Below are 19,420 nucleotides of genomic sequence, written 5' to 3'. Positions count from 1 at the left end.
GTATTGTCCAGAAGAAAACAATATACTTGGGGAGGAAGGAGGAGGAAGTGTATGTATGCCTCTGCCTTCCTAAATTTTAGCAGTTTCTGAGACTACCACCATTTTCTGAGAAAATTGTAAAAGTTTATGAATTTTAAGGAGAAATATGTAATATTTTGGCAAAAAAAAAAAGAAAAATAAAAAGGCTGGAACAGCTGTTAATTGTGACTATTTTGAGATTTTCAGAGGTGCTTTGCTGAAAAAAAGCCCACACACCAAATATCTGAAACAAACCCAACAACAACCAACGCACAAAAAAAGAAAAACCACCACCAAAATTATGCCAAACCTATTTTTGATGGCAGTTTTATATTTTTATTCCTTACAGTAAGATGACTAACAACAAGATCTATTTTGTGCTTGTGTGTATATTTTGAGGAAACCGAAAGGTACGTGTTGTATCATCTGAATGCTTGTATAACTAAACTTAAATGAGAATTTTAGGGAGCTGCAGTTCAGTTAAGTTTAGAAGTTTACACACAAGTTGTCCTGTCTCTAGCTGTGCACAGCCTGACTTTTCTGCACAGCTGTCTCCAGGCTAATGAAATGAGTGCAGGCTAGAACATTGCTACCATGTGCATCCTTTTTATTGCTCACATGCCCTCAGCCAACAGTAATTTATGTACTTGCATAGTTTGTTTAATGCTACTTTTGGCTACAAGACTGCTTAAATTCTGTATTAGCAGAAATGGAAAGAAGCTGTATTAATGTGTTATATCACATAATAAGGATAAACAGTGCTAAAGATTTTCATCTAACAGATTTTTTGATAAGTTCTTCAGTTTATATGATGAAAAGTTTCCTGTTAGAAGTTAGCAAAAGCGTGATTGAAAGATCTGAAAAATACCTGAATAATCTTTTAAGCATCAGCTGAGGAGTGTGTTTTGCTATTTCCAGTAATTGTTGGATTACATTAGACCCTAATGCTTCAGTATTAACAATACCTTTAGGACTGTTAACAGCTTGATTGCACAGTGTTTGAGGAATATCACCAGGGACATAAATGGTCTTTAGGGTTGAGGGGCATTTTGGAAGAACTGCTCTTTGGGATGAGGGAATGGCAGACTGAAGTGTCCTTTAGTTGAGAGTATGGGTGACATCCCAGGAGCAGTTGCTGTATCGTGTTGATGTGCAATGTTTAAGAGGAGCACTGTTGTCTCTGGGTTGGCATTGTACATGGAAGGTGGCTGTTTTTCTTCCACCTTTTCCTGTACTTCTCTTTCCAGGTAGGTGCACTGCTCGTTGCATTTTAGTCTGCACTGTAATAAAATTTGAAGAGCTATACTTAATTTTTTCATGGGGTTTTTGTTTGATTTTGGTTTTTGGTTTAAATCTTTTTCATCAGGGTTTGCTCTTCAGGACAGGCAGAAGATTTAGGAAGACCTCTTATGTGTTGTGTGTGGGGAAGTACCAAGACTTAAGGCAAGGCAGCACACAAAGTGAAATGCCACGAAAAGGATGCAAGACTGACAAATATCATGAATTTACAAAACCAGATGAATTTCTGTGAAAGAAGGGATTGTTAAAAGCAGTTTTTATGATAACATATTTAGGGTCAATCAGGAGAGTGTTGTTTGTTTTGTTTTTTCCTATTTCAGAATATGAACAACTGTTAAGTGGTAGCTGTCATATAGGAGGCCTCTAGGCCCTAGTATAGTTTCATATTTAAAAAAAAACTACCAAAATGTAGTTACCTCTTTATCAGCACAGAGATTTTTTTTTTCTTCCCTGTATTAACCATTTGGGTGTGAAACTATAAATGATGGTTCTTCTAATTTATATCCAGGAAATCTAGTGCTCATTCTGCTATGGATGTTGCCACATCTAGAACAGAATGAGTATAGGGGTTAATTATCACCCTATTCTATAACCTGGTGTTGCTATGTCTTTGTTATCCTCATGTAAATTGCATGAGGAATCCTGAGGACAGTGGCATAACAGGGCATTTTTTTTATTATTGCAGGTCACTTAGAGGGGAAATACTTCTTAATTCTGAAATATCGGCGCAGACTTTAGTGAATTTGCTTCTCAGCTGTATGAGCTCTCAGGTGTTCACATGATTTCGGCTTTTCTTCTAGGTGTGGTCTCTTTGTCGGATGTTGTTTTCACAGATTTTAGTTTCCTTTCTCTCTGATTTCTCCCTGGAGCATTGTAGAAAAAAAATCCTAGTTGCTATACACTAGCATTTGCTATACAGGACATCAGTATGTCTTGGTTGACAAGATTACGGCACTGAAGGATTTGTTAAGGTGTGTCAGGGTGCTATCTGTACTCAAAATCCTCTCATGCTACAGAGCTAGGATGGGTTGGAAAAGAGAGAAAAAAAGTAATTTTGTGATTAGGATGTGTTGTTGTGACAAGCTTTAGCTAAGTGAAGTTTTCTAAAAAAGCCTTGAGTTTAGCAATTTATTTATGGTGCCAGAACCAACAGCCTGCAAATTCTAACTCTTCAAGTAGAGACCGATAGCACCAGCCTTCAGACTTCCTGTCTGAACTGTGTAGATATGTAAAAAGGATGCAAAACCACCTTCTGACCTTGAGATGGCTTTTTATGGTTATGCTAGCACAAATTATTTTCAAAGTTCTTTTGACATAATTGCTGAATATCTCAAATTCTGTTGATTGACTTTGAACCTAACAATTAGTAGTAAAGTTTTGTGCAAAGTGATACTAATTTCCATGTGGTAATTAATTTAAATATTCTTGTTTTCTGTAGATACCCTGAGATTAACTCATCTTGCTGGGAAGCAGACTGTAAATGTATTTACTGTCACACATGCTATGACAGGGCAGGAAGAAGTTTTGCATCCAGCTGTGGATTTTAAATCTCATCTCATTCGTTTGATTGGAAATTTGTGTTACAAAAATAAGGAAAACCAAGACAAGGTAAGTTTATACCTTTTTCTGGCAGAACTCTGACATGTGAACAGAAGAGTATGCCTGACTGTAACTTTACTGATGAAAATATGTTGTTGATCTAGATTGGATAGAACTAGTCATATAAAGGAATTACTATCACAGATATGCCGACTTTTTAATAACAATGTAATGTCTTTAACAACAATGTAATGTCTTTTACTTTAGTCCTATAGAATGCAGTCCAGTGACGAATTCCTTTGTTGTTTTCACATTTATACTTTCTTTGAAAAGAAAATATCTGAGACTAAAGCTCAGCTTTACTTTGAAGGAATGGATGGGAATTGTTGTGTGAATTTAATTTTCAGTCTTTGAATGAGTATCTAATACTTCTTCCCTCATTCCCCTTATATTTTTTCATGCCGCTTTTAAAATGTAGGTCTGTTTCCATCAAATCACTTTGAACCTTTTATCCTTAGAATTTTTGTATGGAAAATCAGTTTTGTTTCCACAATGAGGAAAAAGAGGAAACAACAACATGTTTTTAAATACAAAACTTTTTTTCTTAGAGTGATAAAAGATGTGGTTTTCCTCTAGGACTTGCTAGACTAACCTAATTTCAGCAAGAAAAGCAGTCATTAAATGATGTTGTCTTACAGCTCATCTGAGCACTTCCAAAAATCTTACTCTTTGGCTTAGGCAGCCACATACAGTATTACAACAGTCTCAGCTTAGTAAAAAGTTTCTGTTTCTCTAGCTCTTCCTTGTGAGTTTCTTTTTCTAGAGAAGCTTTCTCTTGATTCCCATGTCTTACCTTTCTCTTAAAGTGTCTTTTTTTTCTGGCAGCCTTGTCCTGGAAAGAAATAGTCTTGAGTAGCCTTTGTTACTTGCTGTTTGTAATTGAACAGGGAAATTTGGGTTTGTTTTACTTTCTTTTATTCATTTGAATCAAAGTTTTCACCTGCTGTCAAGGAAGTAATTTTTAGGCTGGAAAATGAAAAACATGGAAGAAAGGCTATATCAAAGAAGGAGTAAAGGAGTATATAAAGGAGTAAAGTAGTATTTTCACTTCTTACGATGTCAAGTGAGGCCCATGTCAGCAAGTACCAGAAATACAATAATTAATATGGGTTACTCTTTAGGAAGTTACATATGATGAGACCAACGGAGTCTGATTCTGTGTTGCCAAAGAGCTGTTGAGAAACTGAGTACTGAAAAAAACAATCCCTGTTAAAAGCTTCTTTTCCTGATTTTTGGTGTTTTTTGTTTTTTTTTTTTACTATGTCCTTGGGTATTTTTCTGCAGGGTAGAGAAATGGAAAATCTGAGGAATGCTACCCACTTTGACAAATGCTAATAATATGGGCATATAAATGGGAAATACAGTAATGATCCTCCCTTTCCCCATTCATATTACAGAATATAATAAAAGATATTAACATTTCTGAAAAATTAATACTATTAATCACTCTTGCATACCTCAGTCTCTGACCCGTTATGGTGTAATACCTGTTTGTGTAAGTGAAATGCATTTTTGTGGAATACCTTATGATAGCGAAGGGGAGGATGTTGCTTTCATTTGAAAGGGTTGATTTACTGCTTATTGTTCATTTTTGCTGGGATTTTCAAAGGCCCCTGGAGCAATTAGGCAAGCAGACTTAGTGTTTCCAATGGAAGGTGGGTATTAACTTGCCTTAAACTGCCTGCAAATATTATTGCTTTATGCTGTCTTGAAAATTACTTAGATTCTTTTGTGCGATATCGTGGAACATTATTTAAGTGCTGTTGAAACTTTAGAAATGCCAATACTGTGATACACTGTCTGTACCTTCAGTTTGTTTCATACATTTAAATTGGTTTTGGTAAATGCACTTGTCATTTTTAAGGCCATTTCCACACATAAACACATGCTTGTGAGGAATGGGAAAGCAGCCTATATCACTGCACAGCTAAAAAACCTGAAGTTTTGAGATGAGAGTGAATTGTTCAAAGTGGTGCATGAGTCGGAGCTAGAACTGAATGAAAGTGGGGTTAGTTCCTGGGTTCTCAAACCTCTCTGCAGAATAGTATCTCACGATACAGATCTTACTTTATATCCATTATTGGGTTTACACAGAGTTTACTTTCTGTATTCAGTCAAAATTAATGTAATACACAATAGATTGTATTTTTATGTAACAAGCATACAGGCCAACACATCTGAGAGAACTTGGGCTTTACTGTTGTCTATTGCTTTTGTGTGACTTTCTGTGTGAATTCTAGGCACAAGCTGGGAAAGTGGCTTTCTCTGCAGTCAGTTTAGCTGGTTGCTTAGCATGAGAGGGCACTTACCAAAGGCTTTTGAACAGCACTGCTAGTATTCTGACTCTTATTAGCTGAGGCTTTTACACTTGTTTTCTCTAATATTTTGCTGTAATTTCTAGTCCTAGTGGAGTCCTTTTCCCAGTAACAATGATAATGCATTAGTAAATTGAGTAATTGTGTACTACTAATAATAAATAATACAAAATATAGCCCCTAATTTTATAATCCATCCTTAGTGCTTGGCATTGGTCTGCCTGACCTATTCTGAAAACATGAGTAGTCCCCAAAGCCATTGGACCCCAGTGGTGACTTAGCCTAAGCACCCTAACTGGACAGAATTGCATCACTATCTTGAGGAGCTTCTTCAAGAGTTGAGTGACTACCTTCCTGTTCTCTGCAGGTGGGTCTTGAGCCAGCCTATGTTTCATGTACCACATGTCTGCTGAATTACCATGGTGAAGTCCTACTGCATGGGGCATTAGTGACAGAGTTAAAGCAACAGAATGCCTGAAGTAGAAGGATACTTGCTCTGCAAAGGCTGCTTCACCATCTCTGTTTATGGTTTCCACCTGCAATAAGAACAATAATTGCAAGGGATTAGTGCACTGGTTTGTGGGCAGTGGTGAAAAATCTTGTAATGCTTTGAAATGGAGAAATAGTGCTTTATTGCTTCTTCGTTTTCTGTTTTATATCATTATTTGTTTTTCTAAAAAGCATTCTTTAGCTTGTACTCTGTTAGCATCAGCAATACATTCTTTGCATCTTTTTTCTTCATAGATTTATTTACTATGTGATAGTTACTATTGTGATAAGTTCTTAAGATATAAAGGAGTGGGCAGACATTTAAGTCGTATACTGAGATGCAGTTATTAAAATGGGTCTTGCCAGGCTTACTGCCCACTTGCGTGCTTTGCAAGGCTGGATGGGTTGGTATTTGTAAGAAGAATGTCTGATAGTGTTCAATTTGGACTGATAAATGTTTGGTACATGCATGTCTTTAGATGTGCACGCTTTTGCATAAAGAGGAGAGAAGAAAAAATAAGTGTTGTACTTAAGACACCAAATGTTGAGGTACTTCTGTGCTGAACCTGCCAAAAGCCTGCAGCTGATGTGCAGGCTTTCCTGTGCTTTCTGTCTCTATAGAAGGAAAAGCTGTAAAGAGTTATTGTCATGCGTGTGGTGCGATCCTGTATTTTGTTATTTTGTTATGTCTCTTTCACAAATACACATTGTATGTTTTTCTTAAATATTCTGGAAGGAAGGAGATGAATTCTGAGGCTGAGCAAGGAATGGAGGCTGGCAGCTAATGAATGAAGTTATCAAAGAAAAAGTGAAAACTCCCCCATACTCCCCTTACCTTGTTTTACTTGCCTTCTGAACACCTCAGATTTGTCATTTGGACAGAATTTATACCTATTTTCCGCTCTCACTTTTCTGCTATGAAGCGATGGGTTCAGTGCAACTCTTTCTGCTGGTTTAGTATAGTAGAACTGTTTTAATAAAGAATAAAACTTCCGAAAGAAACATAACGGATGAAGTCTAGAGGTTACAATCCTTTATTGTAGAAATGAAATAAATACAAAATAGGTCACAGCAATTAATCTGCACCTTTCTTTGCTCATTTACAAGAATGTGTACTGTAAGGTAACTGATCTCTGCCTTGCTGTGACAAATAGCATTACTCTGCACAAACTTACTGCCTTTCCCTAAAAGTATTGTTTATGTTGTGAGGTGTTTATGCATTATGACTTGTTTAAAATACTTGATTTAATTGCAGGTGTCATCAGTACTTGAGTAAGGAATGAAATAATGTAGACCTTACTCTGCATTGTTTCCCCTCCTCTCTTGTAAAGAGAGGAATCAGACTTCAGTCACACAACCTTGCTGGAGTACATAAATAGGGGATTGAAAGGAAGTAGAAAGCTTGACAAAGTTTAATTGCAGCCTTTATTCACTATTCACTTTAGTGTTCACTATTACCTCTGAGATCAATAGGGGGAGTCTGAATTGCCTGAGGGTTCTACCCTGTGAAAACTATTACTGAAGGATGCAGTGTTGTCTGGAACAAGCTAGATGTGAGACGAGCTGTGTTACTTGCAACGTGGAGCAGCCAGCTGGCAGAACATGTGCCTGCTGAGGTCAGACTGCCCTGTTGCCTTTTGAGAGGGATCCTGAAGGGAAAATTTTGATGTTCCTAAATGCAAAGTTAAGCCTAACTTAGAACAAAGCACTCAACTTGGGTTTGGTGCTGTAATCTGTTTGCATTGGCTTTGCTGTCTTTAAGTGACTCTTGTTACTGATAGGATAGGTAGTTCATTGCTAATGGCTTACTCTAGCAATATATTTAGTATGCTGGGGATAGTTTGACATATGCCGAGAGACCTCTTGTGCTCTCCAGCATAGTGAATGTGCACAAGTGTATCTTTGAGATGTCTCTTAATCAGCCTGTTTAAATCAAAACTGATGCCTTCAGGTAATAAAGTAATCCATAGCCTTAGGCCAAGGACATTTTAGATACTAGAGATGCTGATGGACCCAATGATAGGATATTAATCTCTGAATTCAGTGTGTGTTTCTTTGATAAAGTTGCTCTGTTTATATAGAGGAAAAAAATTGAAATACACGGTTGTCTTTGGTACTGGCACCTTCCTACGACAATAGAGTCACTCTAATGAGGTGAACAGTTTATGAAGACTTTTTTTTTTACATGCCTGGTTTTTATTTGAGGTGGCAGCAATGCTTCCTCTAATGTAATTATGTTGGGGTTTGTCACTGCAAGCTTGAGAAAGTTTTCTGGGAGAAAAGGTGGTGGTAGGGTGGAAGCTTCTACAGAATGAAGTAGCAAATAAAACATCTGGATACTGTTTTATGTGATTACCATAACTTTGGTATTTTTATATATATATCTAAGCCAAATTGCTCTATATGAGACTAGCTCCCTATTTGAAGACTGTTCTGCCTGAAAGTATAAACAAGATTTGACTTGTTTGAAATTTGTTCTTTCATTCTTTTTTTCACTGGGGCAGGGTGTGTAATGAATCCAGTTAGAATACGGTTCGAAAAAGGTGCCAGTACCCATAGATAAAATTGTCACCATTTGGCTCCTTAACTTAGTCTTCTTGCTGTAGTGATTATAAAACAGAAAAAGTCAAACTAAAGACAAATACTTTGTCTTTTTCTTGCCTGAGGTTTTCAGACTCTATGAGCTTATCCAATTTCTGGGTTATTGGGTGTTTTTCTTGGTTTGTTTTGGTTTTGTGTTTTCAGGATTAGTTTAACTTTTTAAAGTAATTACATTCTTCCTGGCATGGCAGGATTTGAGTTACTTGCAGTGAAGAGCATCCCACATTTATCTGTGCTGTTGAGAGAGGGAGGAGAAATAAACTGCTTTGATTTCTTCATTAGAAACCTACATAATTGTGATTATCATATTTTCCTAATTTTAAACATAAGCCAAAAACAGGCAATATTCTTCATTTAAGAGTTGAGCAGAAACAGTGGAGCCTTTTGGATATGGGTGATCCAAAGTTGTGAGCTCCTTCACAGCTAACTGCAAAGTTCTGCATGGTTCCACTATTTGAATGGGGCTGTTCTAATTTTGTGCCTGTCTGTATGTTTTAATGCTTTGCTAGATAAGGACAAAGCATTCAGGGAGCTGCAGGACTGAGCCCTTTAATGGGTAAGTTTTGTCTAGGTATAGCACTGTAAAAGTCAGCAATAAAGCTTAAAATGGGCTTTCTCAGAGAAGTGCTTTAAAAAGCCTAGGTTTTCCTGGGCAAAGATTTCTACCTAACTGGTATAGACTTACTCCAAGTAGAAAAGTATCTCTGGTTCAAGAGTGTCTTTAAAAGTATCTGTTTTGACATCTAAGGTAACTGTCTCTAGTCTTGGTACCATATGGATTCTATTTTAGTTTTCGGTTCTGTCACAATCGATTAATGAAGTGCCAAGATTTTCTTCAAAGTGCTGGAGACTGTTAAATAGAAAAGAATCGCAAGATCTCCAAGTGGTGGGACACTATGAGTATTAAAGGGTTGATGTGGATTTTTTTTGACCTTAGGTCAGAGATACATGCCTACTGCAGTATCATTTATGAAGTGCAAAGAATTATTTTAGAAGTGTGATTGATTTGTTGATAGAGAATAATCCAAAACTATTATATTGTGCTGCCCCTTTATAGACAACAAGTTAGTGTTCCCTCTTGTCCTGCTGCTATTCTAGTTACCAATATTTGGCAATTGGTAGAGTTGATCAAGTCATTCCTTGTGACTTGTCCGGTTTGACCAGTTTCACTTGAAGTTTTTTCTTGCAAGGAGCCTAGACGCACTTAGGTACAGTCAAAGTTTCATATTAAAGGTAATTTTAGTAATACATAAGCTATTTTTTGTTTTTTTCTAAAGCTTTTATTTTAAACAACTTCCATTTGATATTTAAATTGCACACTACATAAGAGATATCTTCAAATATTGATTGTCTGGATATCCTCAGTGATTAGATGAAGGCTGACATGCACAGTACCATACTTCGTTTCTTGTATGTTATTGGCCTGCTTCATGTGGAGGATTACTGTAATTGCTATCTAACAGATAAAAAGGTATAAAGATCCATCTGTTTATTATAAAGTTCTCATGAATCATAGGCTGAGATTCTGACCAAACCTTGAACATACATAAGTGTAAACTACATTGGCTTCTGCCAATGTGAAGATGTCTGTAGAATGATTCTATACAGCATACATTTGCCAAAAACAAGAACAGGACTTGGGTATTTTGGAGTAAAAGGAAGGCTGTGAGAGGAAGATTATCTTGTGAAGCTCAGTCTTTTAAATTGAGATGTTGGATAGCTCTAGAAATTAATTGCTTTGATTTATAGTGAAAAGGGAAGATAGAAAAGAGTAAGATGACTAGATGTCTTCTAACATTCAGAATTAAAACAAGCTGGGTCTGCATACCACTCCATAGTCAGTACCAACTTATAGGCTTGTTGGCCTCTTCTTGGATCTGGATGGTTTTTGAGCCCTGTTTGGTGTTGAACCCTATTACCCTTGCAGCACAACACAGGACTCTAGCCCTTTTTTAAAGCAAAGCTTAGCACGCTGTTGTCAAACAGCCATTTCCAGACCTTTTTCAAACTCACAATAAACTTATTCTAAGTATTGAAACTGCATCTATAGCATTTATATTTAATTTGCCTAGGGAGGAGCAGCTCATATAAAAATACTTATTTTTAAGCCAGACTGAAATTGAAAAAAGATAAAGTATTGGCCTCTATATGGAAGAATCTCAGAGATTCCTGAAACTCTTTTCCTGCCAGTGGACTGAATAGTAGTTACCAATTCATGTCTACCATGTGTATAAGCTTGGTGTTCAACAGAGTGTTTTGTGCTGTAGCAGGCTTTTTAGTCTTACACATTTGCAGAATGACCTGACATAGTACTTGCTTGAAATGTATGTTGTGTGGTAGTCATTGATGCTTGGAGTAATTTCTGTTAACACAGGGTGAATCATATAATGAGGGGTTGCAGCTGTGCTGTGGATATCACAGGTGGGTTCTTGGTGTGTTACCTCCTTTGTAAAACAGAGGAGTGTTCTCCTGGATTTGCAGGTATTTTTTCTCTTCAAGAATAGCCCAGCATCTTTTGGGTAAATACCCTAGTTTAAACTCCACTGAAATCTGAAAACGTCTTTGCTTTCCTCAGCAATTTCAATCACCTTTGTAATTTCTTTGCCCAGGTATATATTTTGAGGCCTGTAACGATGGGAGATGACATGGCCTAGCATCTAGAAAAAGGAGTCTGGGAGTCATGACAGCTTTGTTTTTCCTTTCTCCAACTTGGATTTAGATGCTTCAGTAAGACAAGGGATGTTAAAGTTCCAGTGGCTTGCAAAATACTCTGAGGTATTCAGAATTTTTTCGTTGTTGTTCCATGTATCATTCTCAGTTAAGTGAAGAGCACTGTATCAACCAAAAATGTTTCTCACTAGTTTACTAGCTGGTGAAGATCTTAGTTTTTTGGGGAACTCACTGTTATGAAAACCATCTTCTGATGTGGCTAATAATTTTTTTTATTTTTTAAAGGGTCTTGGAAGATGTACTGAGCCCTGTATTGAAGGCAGGAAATTTGTGTTTCCTGCTTATTGTCAGTGTTGCTGATTGTTGGAAGCAAGACCACCATATGTAGAAAAATGTCTGCCTTTCTGAATACTTTTTCTCCGGCTCAGGTCTGAGCTGTTAATCTAAATTCTTTCTGCTTTTACTGGTGTCAGATACAAGTGACACATATTTTCCATTACGATAACAAGGAATTTCATTAGCTTTCTGTGTCACTTTTCATTGTTCTAACCTCGGCATGAACTTGGAGTTTCCCTGTCTTACCTTAACTGCCGTCCTACATGCAGTTTTTTTTTTTTTTGTTGAGGAAATAATGGAGCATGACATATGTGATATTCTACATTCTGTGATGAATTTACTGTGCTAACTCATGGGCTTAGTGGTAATCTGTGCTACATTCAGGGTGAGGAAGACATAAAGGAGACTTTATGTGAAGGCTTGTGGAAGGAGGTGGTGGAAGATTCCTTACCAGTGGTCAGCAAGCAGGATGCTGAACACATGCTACAGAACCCTGATACTAATTTTCCCACCAAAATCAGAGAAGCATCAAGCTAGATAGAAGCTTACAAATGTGCTTACCCAAGTCTGGTGTTTGGTTTCTGTTTCATCAAAGTAGAGTTCAGTTACTTAACTCCCAGCACTCATGTGGCAGCCCATCGTTAGGTTCAGTAGAGGTGAATTGTCTTGCACACTTCAGCCTGGCTTTGCCTTATCAATAGCCTTCAGTTCTATTCACCTGTGTGCTTTCGAGCCAGTGTAACTTCTGTCACCAACCCTGAAAAATGTTTGCTAAAATTCCTGTTTAAGCACATGAGGCTGTATCAGAGCACCTACTTAGTCTTGAGATAGAGAGCATTGGTTTCCCTAGTTGTGGATTGTTGTGTCACTTTCTCCTGCTTTTTCTTTGTATCCTAGGAAAGAGAAAGCACAGCCTGTCATCTGCAGTTTTGAATTTCTGCCATTGGGTGATGCTGTTCGTTCTAAATTGTTAGACCTGCAGTATTGTGCTTCTTGCTCTTCGGCGTAGCAATGCTTGAGCGAAGTTTGGTGATGCCAGTGACCAAAGGGGACCAAAGTATTTGAATTGTCTCTTTTTGAAAGGCTGCAGAAATGGGGGGAAGAGAATAAACGAGGGTACACATGTCCATGTAGGCAAAGGTTCAGCCTGTTCAGCTTTTATTTGCAGGATTCCATTCAGTTATCTTTTCTGCTTGAAATGCAGAGCTCTTTGAAGAGCCCAAATGTTATGAGAGGGCTACAATAATAGGAAAATAATTAGTGATCAATTTTGCACTGTTTTATTAAATATGAATTATCTCATCTCATTGATGTCAAAGGCCTGTGATTGAAAGAAACCTACTTAGCTTTTCATGCTTTCTTTTATCTACACAGTAGTAGAACAGGTGAGGAGAACTTTTTGAATTCTTTAACAAGATTTTAGAAAAACATCTCAGTTACCACATTGTTTAAGGACTTTATAAATAGGGAGGATCTTCTGTCTGTGTCTTGAGGGAGAACAGACAGTATTTCTTTTACAGTCTACCTTTGTTTTGGCAATTCACATTAACTGTGCTTTTTGACGTTGTTTTATGCTTTAATCAGAAAAGCTCAGTGTTTCTATAAAGTGACAAAGGTAACAAATAGTCTCATTAGCATTTAAATGTTTAAAACTGCAACTCTCCCAAGTTCACACACCATAATTGCGGTCAGTCAGACTTGTTCAGATTGTTATGGCAGAAGTGGTTTATGAGAGGGATTTTAAAAGGACATTGACCATAGATCTAGTAAAGACACTGGGAAAACAACTGGGTATTAGATCAAGTTCCTTGAATGGAGCACTGCCTGTATTTAGGTATTGTAGCAGTGGGAGCAACATCAAGCGTACTATGTCAAATGATCTGAAGCACTGAAAGTCAGAGTACCGAGAAGATTTATCTTCTGCTGTTGTGAAATGCAGAACTAGCTAAATTTTCAAAAGCTAAGTTGATGGCTTGATTGTGTGTGTTCAAGCTTTAGTTGATTAGAGACTGTTAGCAAGATTGCTTCCATCACATATCCTGATGCTAAGCACCTCTATAAGAAAAGAAGAAACCTGTGCCTAAGGTGTGATTTTTCTTCTTGCTCATAGGGTTATCTCTTGTTAGGGTAAGATTAAGTGCGTGCTTATAATCAGTGTGTATTCAGGTGGAGGATCCCCACGGATTTGGTATGAGGGAGAGTAACTGAATAGACAACAGCCCTGCACATATGTTTATCCACCTTTCAGACACTGATACAGATGGATGCATCTTCACAGTACAAAATTCTAAAGTACACTCTTTTTGCCATTGATTTAGGTTTGGGGGAAAACAAATGTCTTTTTACAGGTTTTAAATGGCTAAAATAGGCATAAAAAATACTGGCAATTGTGATGCAGAACTAATGGATAGTTTTGAAAAGTTATTCTTCACAAGATAAAGTAAGATTTAAGTTCAATGTAATAACTAATATATAATCACTCTGGTGGGTTATCATATATGTCCTGTAGGTGTAAAAGTTTAGTGATTTGAGGACGTACAGAAGAGAGCTCTACTTTGTTTCATATGTTTTTTGACCACCAACCCACACGCTTGTACTGAAACTGCAAATAATAGTCTTCCTGTCAAGATGGTGTTCTTTTCTTATTGTTCATTGTTGTAATTTATGAAATTGAGTATTTTCTGTAAACATAGGGAATAGGGAAGTTGATAACGAGTAGAAAGTAACTATTTTCTGGTTTGCTGTCTGTAATCTAGGGAAAAGACAAGAGGTGACAGTTTTAAACTGAAAGAGGGGAGCTTTAGGTTGGACATAAGAAAAATGGTTTTTATGAGGGTGGTGAGGCACTGGCACAGGTTGCTCAGAGAAGATGTGGTTGCCCCATCCCTGGCAGTGTTCAAGGCCAGGTTTAACAGGGCTTTGGGCAGCGTGGTCTAGTGGAAGGTGTCCCTGCCCAGGGCAGGGGGTTTGTAACTGGATGAGCTTTAATGTCTCTTCCAACCCAAACCATTCTATGATTCTGTGATCTTAGGTGAACAATACACTAGTTAGGTCTGAATGCTGCAACAAACTTAGGCCATTCCAAATCATTTCAGAACTTTTAATTGCATTAGTAAGAGATGCAGAGCAGGGATGCTGGGCTTGTGGTTGATGTTTTTTGCTGTACTTTTTGGATGGTCCCAAGGGGCTGTTGGCTCATAAGAACTAGCACTCTTTTGGATAACACTCGGGAATGGCTGGGTATAGGGTGTAGGCTATGGGCTCTTCCCAAAGAGAGGTATGGGGAAGGTGGTTCTGTGATTTTGTTTTGTGGGGTAAGATTAAGGTGAAGGAAGAAAAGTCTATAAAAGAGAATGCTGTCATGCTGATGTGAGCCATGCCAAACTCTGCAACCTGCCCTCAGGGCTCAAAACGCTTCCTAACACTTTTTACTTGCTGTCCCCACTAGTGACTGGCCCAGTCCTCATGTGGCACTGACTGTGTTTCTTTGTCAATGATCCAAACTTAAGGAAAGTTGAGCAGTTATTCTCTACATTTACCTAAACTCCTATTACTTGAAGAATACATATTTTCTTTTAATGATTCACCAAGCATAACCTTTGCACAGGATCACATTCTCTTATTAAGATAAATTTAGCCACCTTGGTGAGATTAAGATCAACTTTACATTTAGAAAACACAAGAATCCTGATGTTGTGATTTATATGTCTATAAAAGCCATATATTTAGCATGCATGATATACAATAACTCAGGTATGCATGCTCTAGCACTAAATTTCATGCTGAAAGCTTGCTAATGCCTCAGGCTATTGAGCGAGATGATACATGAAGCTATACATAAGGAGACTGCATACTCGTTTCTTAATTTACCTCTAAATTACAACTACCAGAGGGTTTTTTTTAGTATTTGTGTTTCTAAATGTCTTGCATTCTGGGAATAACAACTGCAGGTAGTATGGAAGTAAAATTCCCAGCTTCTAGGTGAACCCATATATGATGAACATTATTCTAAGTTTTTAAATTTGTAAAAGTGTCATACATATTGTGTTAAAAATTCCATAATAAATGTATCATTTTGTATGGTCAATTTACATTCAAATTTTATTATGCAAAAAAGATATGCATATATATCCTCAAGCACTAAGCCAATTGTTTATGAAATTTTACATGTTCTGTTTAGCTTCATTTTTATTAGCGTTTGCCTTTCTTGCAACAGATCACCAATTTGATTACAGATTTATGCTTACGAAGTTAAACCTGCAGGTTGTAACTGAAAACTAGAGAGAGTTCTTATTTCAAGGCACAGATTCATTACTCTTCACAAAGTAGATGTATACACTATGTTATTAAAACTTCATTAAAGGAAACCTACACATGCACAGGGACTCTTCTTCTCAATTCCATTAAATTAAAGAAAATCTCATATGAACAGAGCTGGAGGGTACATTTCAGTAGCTGAAATTCCTATCAAAATAAATACAATCATAAAATCAGGTTTTTTTAAATTCTCAAGACCTACTAGTCACTTTTTTTCTTTTTTTTATAAAGAACAAAGAAAACTTCTATAGGAGTTTATTAATAAACACTATTTTCTTTGAAGATGATTTTCAAAGGGACAGGTTGACACTTTTATAGAAAAGCCTGCAGGAGCAGGTTGACAGTAATGGTGGGTCAGAAAGTGAGAGGACACAAAGCATTGAATCAGAATCTCAGTCAGCTGCCACCAGACTGATCTGTTGTAAGAGCGTTAAAAATGTAATTTTTACTTTTAAAATTAAGGAAGTGTTTTTAAGCTTTCTTTCTCCCCCAGTATACTTCCTTTCTGAGGAAAGGAAGAGAAAGTTGGGGCTGTTCAGCCTGGAGAAGAGAAGGCTGCGTGGAGACCTCATAGCAGCCTTCCAGTACCTGAAGGGGGCCTGTAAGGGTGCTGGGGAGGGACTCTTCATTAGGGACTGTAGTGATAGGACAAGAGGTAATGGGTTAAAACTTAAACAGGGGAAGTTTAGATTGGATGTAAGGAGGAAGTTCTTTACTATAAGGGTAGTGAGGCACTGGAATGGGTTGCCCAGGGAAGTTGTGAATGCTCCATCCCTGGTGGTGTTCAAGGCCAAGTTGGACAGAGCTTTGAGTGACATGGTTCGGTGTGAGGTGTCCCTGCATGGCAGGGGGGTTGGAACTTGATGATCTTAAGGTCCTTTCCAACCCTAACTGTTCTATGATTCTGTGATTCTATGATTCTTAGAAAAGACAGGGAAAAAATTATTTGGAGGAAAATGTTAATGTTTACCTTAACTGAAACTCAGCAGAAATGTGGCCAACTTCAATATGAATTCACAGAGCTCTGTAACTCTGCTCTAGAACAGTAATTAATGTCTAGACCAAAATCTAAATCCATCTTAATTTGCCACAGGTAAAATTCATGGCAAACCAAAGCAGACCATAAGACTAATACACACACACAAATAGGAAGGCAACTCAATATTTAGTTTATTTTATGATCTAGTTTTATTTTTCAAGATGGAGCTATTCCTCATATTTAGTCCAGTTTCAATATTTTACTTGAAATATGAGTTAGATTGCAAGAACTTGAAAAAAATAAAGCAATCTGAAATATTGCATGTCACCTCAAAAATGATTAGACTGAAATGAAGCACACTGAATGTTTTTACTTTACAGGCGACTATCTAAATTATTTTTTTGTAATGCTTAAAAGCAACAAAATTATATTTCTGCAGTTACACAAGCAGAATGAATCTCAAATTAAAATACTGCAAAATAGCCTTGATTATACCCATTCATATTGCAAATAGATCCCTTACACTGGGTCTTCTGTTCCTTGGGAAACTGTCATCAGGGGATCATAATTTTCATGGTTTGTACCATATCTACATTGCACAGTGGGTTACGTACATTGTTCAAGACTCACATTTTTGGCACTCATAGTTTTCAAAGTACTACTGGCTTGCAAAGTAAATTTTTCAGCCTCTAAATTCACATAAGTTATGTTTGTACAAACAAAATTTGTCATGTTTTCAAGTATCAGTGTTTTCTTTTTTCTTTGCACATCATCAAGACTGCTCCATAGCTCATTTTTTAATGTTGTCTTTTGTAATCTCTCAATGAACTACATCTTGCCATCAATGAAGAAGATCTAACAGCGCATGTAAAACAATAATAAAATAAGTTCCAATTTAACAATGCAACTTTTTTTTTTTTCCACCAGGAATGGAACGAAACTTATGATTCTTAAGAGATTTATTTAAAAGGGACGATTTGAAAATCTCTTTCACATTATATATGAGTAATACAATCTAAACACTGCTTATGGGAAGATTAGTAAATTAAAGATGTACAATGCAGTTAGTTTCACCAAAAGTAACACCTCTCTTCTCTATTTTTCCCAAAAAAGCCCCCCACAGTAGTATATTTTGGCAACTGATCAGTTTGTATATGTGTGCATATATGTGTATGTATGTAGAATCATAGAATGATTTGGATTGGAAGGGACATTAAAGCTCATCCAATTCCAACCCCCCTGCCACAGACAGGGACACCTTCCACTAGGCCAGGTTGCTCAAAGCCCACTTCAACCTGGCCTTGAACGCTGCCAGGGATGGGGCATAGCTTCTCTGGGCAGCCTGTGCCAGTGTCTCAGCGCTCTCATTGCATAACCTGTGCAAAGGTTATGCTTGGTGAATCATTAAAAGAAAATACGTATTCTTCAGGTAATAGGAGTTTAGGTAAATGTAGAGAATAACTGCTCAACTTTCCTTAAGTTTGGATCATCGACAAAGAAACACAGTCAGTGCCACATGAGGACTGGGCCAGTCACTAGTGGGGACAGCAAGTAAAAAGTGTTAGGAAGCGTTTTGAGCCCTGAGGGCAGGTTGCAGAGTTTGGCATGGCTCACATCAGCATGACAGCATTCTCTTTTATAGACTTTTCTTCCTTCACCTTAATCTTACCCCACAAAACAAAATCACAGAACCACCTTCCCCATACCTCTCTTTGGGAAGAGCCCATAGCCTACACCCTATACCCAGCCATTCCCGAGTGTTGTCCAAAAGAGTGCTAGTTCTTATGAGCCAGCAGCCCCTTGGGACCATCCAAAAAGTACAGCAAAAAACATCAGCCACAAGCCCAGCATCCCTGCTCTGCATCTCTTACTAATGCAATTAAAAGTTCTCCTGAAATGATTTGGAATGGCTTAAGTTTGTTGCAGCATTCAGACCTAACTAGTGTATTGTTCACCTAAGATCACAGAATCATAGAATGGTTTGGGTTGGAAGAGACATTAAAGCTCATCCAGTTACAAACCCCCTGCCCTGGGCAGGGACACCTTCCACTAGACCACGCTGCCCAAAGCCCTGTTAAACCTGGCCTTAAATGCTGCCAGGTGTAGGGTAGGATGATGTGGATGATTCTTCTTCTTACTTCCTCCCTGTGTTCTGCATCTCTTGCAATGATTCTTGTGCTTGTTTTGATTACAGTAAGTGGAAGTAGACTTTGGGTCCTATTGGCTTGGCCATGGAGACCCTTCACCTCAAGATGTTTTGTGTAGGTAAACCTCTTACAACTCATTGCTAGTTTATTTGCAGACCTCTTGAGTTGCAGCACGTGGTTTCGAAGCTGCTGTGCGCTGCTCCTCTGTTAACCTTATGACATTCTCTAATTCCTAACCTTTTCAGTAGTTTGTTTTCATTAAAAATAGTTTTCAAATACAGATAACTCTCAACCTGAAGGAGGAATTTGTTAAGTATTACATTTATCTGTTTGTCAAAGGGTGCTCCAGGGGTTAGGGGTTCAGAGTTGGCAGTAGCATTTCAGAATGCAGGTGAGCTGGGTTATGAAGCAAGTGGACCATGTAATTTGATAACTGATTTCCTCAGCTGTCATGGGGATGTAGTGTAAGGTGCAAGGATTTATTCTGTTTTTTTTTGTGTTGGTATGTTTGTAGATAACTGCTGAAGGGGGCCAAGTACTGAACTCTTACACTACTGTAACCTAGAGTATAATTTGGCTTGTTTTCTCAGTCCTTTTTTGGTTTGGCAATTTGGGATTTTCCAAAACTATAATGGAAAAGTTATGAAAAC

At 37.6% G+C, this 19,420-nt stretch overlaps 1 protein-coding gene across 4 annotated transcripts in view; it reads left to right on the top strand.

Moving 5' to 3' along the window:
• ATXN10 (ataxin 10) overlaps nucleotides 1–19,420 on the top strand; it is a 112,336-nt gene that overhangs the window by 51,289 nt on the left and 41,627 nt on the right. For all 4 annotated transcript variants that reach the window (XM_057426813.1, XM_057426833.1, XM_057426823.1 and 1 more), the window contains one exon: nucleotides 2,756–2,925. In XM_057426813.1, the coding sequence (XP_057282796.1) occupies nucleotides 2,756–2,925 (170 nt within the window). The remainder of the gene's footprint in view (nucleotides 1–2,755; nucleotides 2,926–19,420) is intronic.

The sequence above is a fragment of the Pezoporus wallicus genome, unplaced genomic scaffold (assembly GCF_028554395.1).
Source record: "Pezoporus wallicus isolate ANWC-B61680 ecotype Strahan unplaced genomic scaffold, APGP_CSIRO_Pwel_v1 scaffold_3294, whole genome shotgun sequence".
Lineage (NCBI taxonomy): Eukaryota > Metazoa > Chordata > Aves > Psittaciformes > Psittacidae > Pezoporus > Pezoporus wallicus.
Note: the sequence above shows the minus strand (reverse complement) of the source record. Positions and strands in the feature narration are given on the sequence as shown.